Consider the following 11,836-nt stretch of genomic DNA (forward strand, 5'->3'; position numbering starts at 1 on the left):
GGTGTCGTTAGCTAGATGTATTTATCCAGGTGTCGTTAGCTAGATATATTTATCCAGGTGTTATTAGCTAGATGTGTTTATCCAGGTGTTATTAGCTAGATGTATTTATCCAGGAGTCGTTAGCTAGATTGTAAAGCACATTTTTAAAATCACAATCACAAAGACTCCTAATACATCATCATGTTTCTCTCTAACTGCTGGATGTGGAAATAAGAAACTGATTGTTTGCAAGTTAAACTTATAAACTTGTTGTGTTTACAAGTTTTGGAGAGATTCTCTGATGGTGAAATAGTTTGTAAAAGATCAAAGATGAACAACACAGTTGAACACAGTCATGTTCAAACATGACCTGACACCTCATCAGAGCCAGCTTTGTTGTGCTTTTCAGGTGGAATTTAAAAAATGAAACAAAGTATGAAATACTAATTCGAGGGAGGAGTTTCTGTGAAATCATGTGAACGCAGAGGAGTCCGTCCCTTCTTCGCTGATAAAGTATAAAAACTCTAAACACTTAGTATGCATTGCTCTTGCTGCCTCACAGCGTCACTGAGCTTCCTGAAGCCAACAACACAGGTAAGATGATTTTAAACAGGTTTAAATGGGACAATGTTACTCAAAACAACTACTTCTTTCTCTGAATATCTGCCCTCATAACTTGTAAAACATTAAATCCTGCATCCATTTGAAATGGTCATTTTCAGATGAAGTATAATCTTAGTTTAAAAAAGAAGCATCGTTAAGTTTTTATGATCCACAAATCTGAAACAACCACAGACACCTTCATCTGCTTCAACTCAACTTCTTTTAAATTTAAACTTTTCTGTTTGCCTTTAATCAACTTAAACTTTGTTATATTTGTTTATATCTTAACTATAGTGCAGATCCGCTGTATTATTTTATTATATACAGTATATATTATTAATTGTTTTTAGCTTATACTTTATTTAGTTTTGCTTTTTTAAACCCCATTTGTTTTTTAATATTGTGTTTTATATCTTTTCTTAATTTCTTTGTCTTATGTTAAACATTACTCTGTTGCTAAAAGATGTTTTAAAAGATTTCATTGTCCGTGACTGTATAAGAAAGTTTTTACTCTAATGCAAATATGTTTGAGTCATTATCACTTTAGAAGGATTTTCAGGTTAAACAATAAGTTGTTCTTAATTTACTGCAGTCTATGAAGTGAATCTGCGGTTTGACTGAGACTGTTTCTGTGAAATCATGTGACCAAAGAGCTTCCCCCCTCTTTGCAGATATACTGTTTCTGTGAAATCATGTGACCAAAGAGCTTCCTCCCTCTTTGCAGATATACTGTTTCTGTGAAATCATGTGACCAGAGAGCTTCCTCCCTCTTTGCAGATATACTGTTTCTGTGAAATCATGTGACCAAAGAGCTTCCTCCTCTTTGCAGATATACTGTTTCTGTGAAATCATGTGACCAGAGAGCTTCCTCCCTCTTTGCAGATATACTGTTTCTGTGAAATCATGTGACCAAAGAGCTTCCTCCCTCTTTGCAGATATACTGTTTCTGTGAAATGATGTGACCAGAGAGCTTCCTCCCTCTTTGCAGATATACTGTTTCTGTGAAATGATGTGACCAGAGAGCTTCCTCCCTCTTTGCAGATATACTGTTTCTGTGAAATGATGTGACCAGAGAGCTTCCTCCCTCTTTGCAGATATACTGTTTCTGTGAAATGATGTGACCAGAGAGCTTCCTCCCTCTTTGCAGATATACTGTTTCTGTGAAATCATGTGACCAGAGAGCTTCCTCCCTCTTTGCAGATATACAAACTGCTCTCTGCACTCTCTGCCTTCTCTGCATCAGAGACCAACAGTGTTGGGCAAGTTACTTTTAAAAAGTAAATAGTTACAGTTACTAGTTACTTCTTCCAAAAAGTAACTAAATCAGTTATTCAGTTACAAATTATGAAAGTAACTAGTTACTTCAGAAAGTAACTATTGCGTTACTTTAAAGTAAATTTTTAAATGCTCAAATGTGACCCCACCTCCACCTACCCCTCTTTAATGGAACTTAAAATACATCCATCCATCCATCCATCTTCATCCGCTTATCCAGGGTCGGGTCACTTAAAATACATGTGCATGTTCAATTATTTATGATAAATCTGAATATTATAATGAAATGGACACTTAATACAATACATTATTAACATAAACAATGTACACAAATCTAAACTATTTTAATGTTGCTGTGGGACAAAGTGAGACTAGCCTCCAATCAAATGCCATGTATGTAGATATTATGTTTATATGTATATGTTATGTTTATATAGTGGATCGATACAAATAACACCTCAACAGGCCACAACTGGGCAAAATTAAATTATGCTTGTTAAGCACTATACCAAAAATAAATAACAAATATATACACTCTTTGTAGTGCAAATAACCTAAGTGGCCTGATGTTTATACTTGTGCGTTGGTGTGTGCGTCGAGCCAGCGTGTGTGTGTGTGTGTGTGTGTGTGTGTGTGTGTGTGTGTGTGTGTGTGTGTGTGTATGAGATAGAGCGAGGGAGAAGTGAGAGAGTGACGGCGATTAGCTTTGGAGCGAGTATCGACTCTTGAGTGATAGTGAGAGAACCAAAGAGTCTCCCCTGTTCTTTATGACCACGGTGGGAAATCTGGAGCAGGAAATGTTAACCCTCTCCTTGATTTCATAACGCCATACCTGTTTCTCTCTCGTTGACTGACTCGCTTGTGTTGTTCTTGTGTGCACGACTATGTGTGCTTTCGAACACCCGCCCAACTCTACCTCTGATTGGCTTAACATGACATTTTACTCAACCTCAGCCAATCGTCAGCATTTATGCGCTTGTGTCGTGCACTGCCCACTAACCGAGGAAGAACAGTAAAAAAAAGTCTTTGCCTCTCGGCTCAGACTCAGAGAGTTGGTCTCATGAAAAAAACAGCTTCAAATATAGTAACACACCGCATTTTTTGGCAGTAACGGTAACGGCGTTATTAAGATGGTAAGAGTAATCAATTAGATTACTCATTACTGAAAAAAAATAACGCCGTTAGTAACGCCGTTATATATAACGCTGTTATTTATAACGCTGTTATTTGTTGTTTAACACCGTTATTCCCATCACTGGAGACCAACAACACCGTTATAAAAAGTATTTGGCATAGTATTACTGAACAAACTACCTTACTTTCATATGATTCATTCATAACTTTTAAACATGAAATAAAATAAGGGGCCATTTCACTGAATCTGTGACATCATGTTGAAAGAAAATTAAACCTAATAATCTTTTCTTCAGCATTGTATCTAATAAGACGTTTAAACATATGTGTAATGGTCAATCTCAGGGCATTTATTTATTCTTTACAGTTTTCTAAGTGGAAGCTTGTTCATATGAGTAACAGGACTGAGGTTTTGGTTCAACATTACCATGACATGTAGCCACGTGTCCAGGTCAGACCACGGATTTGCGAGGAGACAAGTTCAAACTTGCAGCTACTTGCAAAGCTTCGGTCTGCAGTGTTCTGAAATCTGCCTTTTCAAACCATTGAGACGAAACAGTGTATCATCTCCATAGCAACAACTCTTTGTACTAGGGGTGGGCGATACTGGGAATTTTGGTATCAATCCGATACCAAGTAAATACAGGGCTAGTATCGCCGATACCGATACTGATACTTTATACTTGTAACGTCACGATCATTGAATCATTTTGTGATTTTGCCTTTAGTTAGTTGATTATGATTATGATAAAACACAGGACAAAGATTTTAGGCAAATCTAAATGTTTTTATTTACTAACTATAAAACAATATAAAACAATGTAACGGTATAAAAATAATAAAATAATATAAGTGTATTTTTTTGAGTTCCAGTGAAACAATTAAGATTTGTTTCAACTGGCTGAATTTATGATAGTAGTTCTATCAGTCTGCTAAAATTGCCTCTCTGACCATTGTGAACAACGTTGATTAATGCTGGAGATGACCTGGATGCTCCTGATTTCTTGGCTGAAAAGCCTCTGCCAGAGACCTCTGTCTCTGTGTTGGGGGTCTGGTTTGGGGTTCTCCCCACTCCTCCTTCCTCAACTTTTTTTGCAGCTCGGAGTTCTCTCTCGGGTGAACTGCTTTAATGTGTTTATGCAAATTGGTGGTGTTACCACAGTGGTGAATTACTTTTTTGCACACATCACATGTGGCAGTGTCCGTATCAGCTGGAGTGAATAAACTCCACACGGCGCTTCTCTTTCTTTCCAACATCACGGGCTTCTCTCACTGTTTTCACTCTCCGCTCTCCACCTCCAGCAGAGCAAGGAGGGGGAGGGGGCAGAGAGAGAGAGAGAGAGAGAGGTAGAGAGAGAGACAGAGAGAGAGACAGAGAGAGAGAGAGAGAGAGAGAGAGAGAGAGAGAGAGAGAGACAGAGAGAGAGAGAGAGAGAGAGAGAGAGACAGACAGAGAAAGAGAGACAGAGAGAGAGAGAGAGAGAGAGAGAGAGACAGAGAGAGAGAGAGAGAGAGAGAGACAGAGAGAGAGAGAGAGAGAGAGAGAGAGAGAGAGACAGAGAGAGAAAGAGAGACAGAGAGAGAGAGAGAGATAGAGAGAGAGACAGAGAGAGAGAGAGACAGAGAGAAAGAGAGACAGAGAGAGAGAGAGACTGAGAGAGCGAGAGAGAGAGAGAGACAGAGAGAGAAAGAGAGAGAGAGAGACTGACAACCCTGTTAGCATTGTTTATTGTTGCTGTTTGTTTATTGTTGCTGTTTGCACATTGCGCACAGACTTGGAGAGATGCTGTGCTCGCATGAACTCAGAGAGAAACTGCAGCAAAAGTATCGATCTCATCACGACAGTATCGATCCGATACCAATACTCATCTTGGTATCGATACTATTGATATTTAGATCGATATGCCCAGCCATACTTTGTACTTCTGTGCTAACTTCCAACGTTCAGGCTTTTTGTAGTGAAATGATTATGGATCATTTTACTTCTATTGTTTGTAGCTGGCTTTACAAGCTGATTTCTCTATTGGCTGTTGAAACAGGTGACGTCAATTAAGTTGTAGAACCAGAATCCAATAATGCTGAAAGGATGACAGACAGACAGACAGAATTTTTCATATGTCTAGAAATGCAGTGTGCAGTAGGCAGCAGGGAACAGGGCCTTATTAGCAGAGAAACAATAAGCAATGAGGCAAACAATAACCAGACATAGACAGAGCTAGAAACTGGAATCAACAGCCAGATTACCACTTGAGTTGATGGAACAATTTGGTGACGGTGAAGTGAAAAAACAAGAGCTTTTATAGGCTACTGGAGAGTTGAGTTGATGAGGCGCAGCTGCGCTTCATGAGCAGTGCACAGGTGAAGAATGGCCACGCCCTTGACCTACATACACAGAGGAGAGACAGACAGACACACAAGGGAATAGGGGAAAAACACGAGGAACTGTGAATACTGCAGACCCATAACACATTGTTACGCATTTACTCTACCCCATGGCGACCCATTAAGCCCTTTGGGAAAGACTAAATTAAACAAGAAAGTATGTGAATTAAATTGATCGCATAACACAGGTATGCTACTAAGCTAGCTTAGCACAGAGCCATGACACCTGACCTGGCCAAACTTCACAAACTCACTGTGGCTGATTTTAAATGTTCCATTCTTTTAAATGTTTAGTCTTTAATCATACGTATCTAATAACAGCAGTACAGCTGACATGAGGTAAAGGTCACTGACTGTTTTTTCTTTCTTCCAGAGAACTCATGTGGTGCTCCATCCTCAAGCTCCTGTGAAGCTGTTACCATGGCAATGTGAGCAACCCTAGTGTTTCTAGTTGTAGACTTGTAATGGATGATGTGGATAGCCGCCTCACTCAAAGAGGATGGTTTACACTTATTTGTTTGATCTGGCTCTTTATTTTAACACTCGTTTTCATAGGGTATACATTACATTATATTGGTCTGTAACACCATACGTATTTCCCATCCCAACTAAAGGTTAGTATTGAACTACGTGAGTTTGTCAACGGATGTTTACAGATAAGATTCTGTTATTGATGTCGTCCAGCAAAACTTTTATTTCATCCCTCAGCGGGTTGGATATTTCGGTGATCTCACAGGTGTTTTTCAACCGGGAATAAGTCAACATTTAAACAACTTAGCTTTTACAAGCCAAGGCCCTGGCCTGCGTAGTCTGTGGTGAATGGGATTTACATTGATATTAAATGTTGCTTTCGCTGTAGGTATACACTGTATCATTCGCAGCAGACAGTGAGATCATGAGCATACCTTTGGAGAAGTAGAGATAAGACCCACTGCTTGATAACAGCTAAACTAAGTTAAAAAAAGCCTTTTAAATTGGATAAGTTACCTAACATAACTTATCCAATTTAAAAGACTTGTATCGAGTTGTAACAATAACGTTATGTTCACCGATGCGGCTATGTAACTGTTAGGTAGGAAGGACTTTACCAAATATGAGAAATTAAACAAGACAAGGTCGAAAACGAGCATTTGTCTGGACCGTGTTTGGTCAATGTGCTAAAACGTAGCCGATTATTATGATGTTGATAAATACTACATTACTACATTATTACATGAATACATTGCTAGCCTGTGCTAAGATATGTTCAGTATTTTTTCAGCTCATGTCTTTGCTTTTTTTACAGGAATACTAACACCTCATTGAAATATGAGGACATCATTTCCGAAAGTGAACAGATCCAATTCAGATGTCCTGCTATCTATCAGCTGAAACCGAAGAAAGAGAACATTGGATCTCTAATAAAAATTACTCTTGGTGAAAAAGATCCAAACAAGATAAACAAAACCATCTTACTTGTTGGTGAAACAGGAGCAGGAAAATCTACTCTGATCAACGCTCTGGTCAACTACGCCATGGGAGTGGAGTGGGAGGATGATGTCTGGTTTCAGATCGTAGAGGAGGAGAAGAGAAGTCAATCAGAAAGTCAGACATCAGATGTGATCATGTACCAGATCTTTGGTTTTGAAGATAAAACTCTGCCCTACTCTCTGACCATCATTGATACTCCTGGATACGGAGACACCAGAGGGATCGAACATGATGCCATCATTAGTCAAAGATTATTAGACTTGTTTCGCTCAGTCAATGGAGTTCATGAGATTAATGCAGTGGGTCTGGTGATGAAAGCGAGTGAGAATCGACTGACTGACCGACTGAAGTACAGCTTAGATTCAGTGGTGTCTCTGTTTGGAAAAGACATAGAGAAGAACATTGTCGCTCTCATCACACACTCAGATTTTGTGTCACTTGAAAATGTTCTGAAAGCTATCAAGGCTGCAAACATTAAATGTGCCAAAGATGACGATGGTGAGCCTTTTCATTTTATGTTCAACAACTGCCAGAAAACACAGAAAACAAAGAAGAATAATATTGCTTTAAAAACTGCATGGGACTTAACAATGGACCAAATGGCTCAATTCACTGATTTCATGAAAGAAACTTTACCTAAGAAGCTGGAGACGACTGTTGATGAGTTAAATGCACACACCAGACTGATAGCCTACATCAACAACCTGCAAGAGAGCATTAAGTTGATCGATCTAAAACAGAAAGAAATCCAGCAGATTCAGGAAGCTCTGAACAAATATAAAGAAATGAAAAGCAATGAGAAGTTCACTATAGAAATTGATGAGCCCTACAAAGATAAAGAACCTATCAGGGGTGGTCAGGGGGGGTTATTTTATGAAGGAGCTGTCTGCTGCAAAATATGTGAGGAAAAACTGTCACTATCCTGGATGCACAGTGGCCCTGACTCCAGAAAGCTGTGAGGTCATGGAATATGGCTGCTGCACTGTATGTGGTTATTCTGTATCAGCTCATGTCAAAGAAGAGTGGAAGTATGTGAACAAGACCAAAAAAGTTAAAAAGACCAAGAAAGATGTGAAGGAGAAGTTTAAAAAGAACAAGGCAGGAAGTGAGAGGAAGTTGAGTCTTGTGGAAACTCTTAAAGAGAACATGGCAGAACTTAAGAAAGAAAAAGATCTATTGTTGGAAGACTCCTTTCAGAAAGTTGTCAAACTGGAGCAGATCACTCTGAAGGTTGGTTCACTGTCCACTCATGTTCACTTGGACTTCCTGACTGAGAAGATGAAGGAGAAAGGAGACACAGAGAAGAAAAAGAAACTGGAAGAGATGAAACGTCAAATGGATGAACGAACCAGAGCAGCACGGTACGGGTTTGGTAAACTAAGAGCAGCTGATAAGGCAAAGATGCAAATAACTAGATAAACTGATACACATAGTTCAATTGAGATGCTAATTTAACACCTTCAAGAGACAATTAAATGTAATCCCCTTTTACATGCCAAATGTGTCATTCCTGGAAACAGTGCCCTCTGTGGTGTAATGAATGTTTAGTTCGTTGGCTGTGGTATAAAGAGACTAAACTGCTTTACTGTAAGGTAGTAGTGGTCGTGGTGGTGGAATGGGGGGGTAAAGTTATTTTATCTATTTAATTCTACTAAGTTCAGCAGTGTTTTACTTATTGCCTTTTCTTTTTGACAGAAATACCTCATCCAAACATGACAACATCATTTCCACAAGTGATGTGATCAAACCAGGATTTCCCACTCTCTACCAGCTGAAACCAAAGAAAGAAGACATTCAACCTCCAACAACAAAGAAAGAGAACATTGGAACTCTGACAAGAATTACTCTTGGTAAAAAAGATCCAAACAAGATAAACAAAACCATCTTACTTGTTGGTGAAACAGGAACAGGAAAATCTACTCTGATCAACGCTCTGGTCAACTACGCCATGGGAGTGGAGTGGGAGGATGATGTCTGGTTTCAGATCGTAGAAGACCAGAAGAGAAGTCAATCAGAAAGTCAGACATCAGATGTGATCGTGTACCAGATCTTTGGTTTTGAAGGTAAAACTCTGCCCTACTCTCTGACCATCATTGATACTCCTGGATACGGAGACACCAGAGGGATCGAACATGACGTGAACATTATGGAAAGATTATTTGACTTGTTCCGCTCAGCCGATGGAGTTCATGAGATTAATGCAGTGGGTCTGGTGATGAAAGCGAGTGAGAATCGACTGACTGACCGACTGAGGTACATCTTCAATTCAGTGGTGTCTCTGTTTGGAAAAGACCTGGAGAAGAACATTGTCGCTCTCATCACACACTCAAATGGTGTGACACCTGAAAATGTTCTGAAAGCTCTCGAGGAGGCAAACATTAAGTGTGCCAAAAATAAAAAGAATGAGCCTGCTTATTTTATGTTTGATAACTGCCAGAGTAAAGAGAAGAAAATGAGGGATACGGTTGCTCTAAGACGTGCATGGGATGTGACAAAGGCCGAAATGGATAAATTCACTGAGTTTCTGAAAGAAACTTCACCCCAGAACCTGATAACAACTGTTGAAGTGTTGGAATCCCACATCAGACTGACAGCCTGCATCAACAACCTGCAGGAGAGAATTGGTTTTCATTGAACTGAAAAGGACAGAAATCCAACAGACTCAGGAAGGTCTGAAGAAACATGAAGAAGAGATGAAGAACAATGAGAAGTTCACTGTAGAAGTTGATGAGCCCTACAAAGTTAAAGAACCTGTCAATGAGAGAAGATGGTGGGGGTTGTGGTTAAATTATGGAGGAGCTGTCTGCTGTACTGTCTGTGAGGAGAACTGTCACTATCCATGCACACTGGCCTGGTATCCAGAACACTGTGAGGCGATACAAGATGGCCACTGCACTGTATGTACCAGGAAGTGTCCTGCATCAGATCATGTGAAAGAAAAGTGGATCTATCGTAACAAAACAAAGAAAATTAAAAAGACAGTAAAAGAAATGAAACAGAAGTATGAAAAGGGTAAAACAGACAGTACAATGAAAACAAGCCTTTTGGAAACTCTTGAGAAGAACATGGAGGAACTTGAGAAAGAAAAAGATCAGTTGTTGGAAGAGTCCTTTCAGCATGTTGTCAAGCTGGAGCAGATTGCCCTGAATGCTTATACACTATGCACTTATGTCCACTTGGATGTCTTGATTGAGAAGATGAAGGAGAAAGAAGACACAGAGAAAGTCCAGAGATTGGAAAAGATGAAAAGTAGAATGGATAAAGATAAAGGAATCAAAGCAGCAATGCAGAACAGGTTTGGTAAACTATCAGAAAAGAAACTGTGATGAACTAGATGACAGAATCCCTGAGAGCAGACAGTTGTGTAGAAAACAAGGTCTACACTGGTGATCAAATGGGTTTCATTACATTTCTATTAAGTGTGATGTTAATTTAATAACTACATAAGAAAATTAATTAATTAATCTCCTTTTTGTAAATTTCAAATTTCCAAAATTGTAAATTTCAATTCCTGGAAACTTTTTCTTGTAGTTTAGCTTGTATTAGAGAACAGTTTGGGACATCTCTGTATTTAAATTTCAGTGAGGATGCCCCCTGCTGTTTAATGTTGAGTACAGCACCCCCCCCCCCCCATATCACAAACTGTAGTCAGATTATGTTGAACACTAATACATGTTCTTTAGTTTCTTTGTGTGAGTTTAGGGATTTTGTTTCTCTAACGTGCTGTTCAGTCAATACAAGGCTGTGATTTATTCTGATGTTAATGTGATGTTGACAGAAGTACACTGGTTGTGGGACAGTAACATCCCTGACATATATAACAAATAAATAAGCAGTTAAACATGATTTTTCCTTCTCGTTATTCAGTTTGTATAAAGGATGTTACAGAACTGAACTCAGACAGACATTTTCTGCTGTGTTGGAGCTGAATGTTTTATTTGATGTAGGCCTATATTCATCAGTATATATGAAAACATATTATATACCCTTGTGTCTTCATGTTTATTCATGCTTTATGACTAGTTAAAATATTTCAAAAGACACAGGTCATGTGGAAACATGTTGATCATTTCATGTTGTACTTTGTTCTTTATTTTTATTTTGAGTAGTTAAATGTATTTACAATATATATTGGGACCAGAGGGTAGTCAAAGTGGTGACTGGTAGCTGGAGAGGTACCAGTCATCCTCCTGGAAACTACCTAACTGCTCGCTGTGCTGTGCATGTTAATCCATATCAATGCATGTCTATATCTTCCTGTGTTTAAATGAAGCAAAATAACAACAAAGTAAAAAACAATTAATTCCCCAAGGGGGCAAATAACTTCTTTATTATATTATCTTGTTACTCATGAAATAACATCCTGACTGATGTAGTTTTCTGTGAATCATTAATAAAATGTCTACTTGATGAAACCAGTTTCCTCAGAGTGTCTTCACTGGATCATCAGCAGCTTTTTGAGTCTGAACTTTCTTCAATAAACATGTTTCTTTGTTATGTTAATAACACCATTTTATTTTATACTTAGTCATTGTTTCACTAGAAACACTCATATACACATACATAAATTAAACTATAGAATATATATACTTGAAATAGTATTATATTTCTGAATATGTTGATGTGTTGAAACATGTTGAATGTGAATCTGTCAAATAGTTCAGGTCAAACAATAAAACTTCTAAAGTTTAGTATTTCTTTTAAAACATTGTTGGACATAAAAAAAAGTGGTCGTAGAGACAGAAACTCACCTTTTGTTTATATTTCCTTTTCATGTTTCAACTTGTACATCAACTATGGCACATTCTGCCAATTAGAAAACACTGATGTCAACAATTTTTAACAATTAGTTTGGAAGTTTGATGTGAAACAAAGTTTAGGCTATTTACTAATTGAATAAGATGATTTGAACACTTTTTTTTTATTTGGTAACTGCTTGTGGCGGCATGAAGATTTTTGTTGTATTTTGTCTCATGATTTTCTCTGTATGTAT

The 11,836-nt window shown here is 38.3% G+C and overlaps 1 protein-coding gene across 1 annotated transcript; it reads left to right on the top strand.

Annotated features, from left to right (window-relative positions):
- The first annotated feature begins 504 nt into the window (after positions 1 to 504).
- Positions 505 to 11,258, top strand: LOC144531870 (uncharacterized). Its single transcript, XM_078272220.1, is given in 5 exon segments — positions 505 to 573; positions 5,747 to 5,801; positions 6,659 to 7,800; positions 7,802 to 8,204; positions 8,539 to 11,258. Coding segments are annotated over 4 exon segments (2,493 nt in total). The 5' UTR covers positions 505 to 573; positions 5,747 to 5,793; the 3' UTR covers positions 9,479 to 11,258.
- Positions 11,259 to 11,836: the final 578 nt, after the last annotated feature.

This window comes from Sander vitreus, chromosome 16, assembly GCF_031162955.1.
Source record: "Sander vitreus isolate 19-12246 chromosome 16, sanVit1, whole genome shotgun sequence".
In the NCBI taxonomy this organism is placed as follows: domain Eukaryota; kingdom Metazoa; phylum Chordata; class Actinopteri; order Perciformes; family Percidae; genus Sander; species Sander vitreus.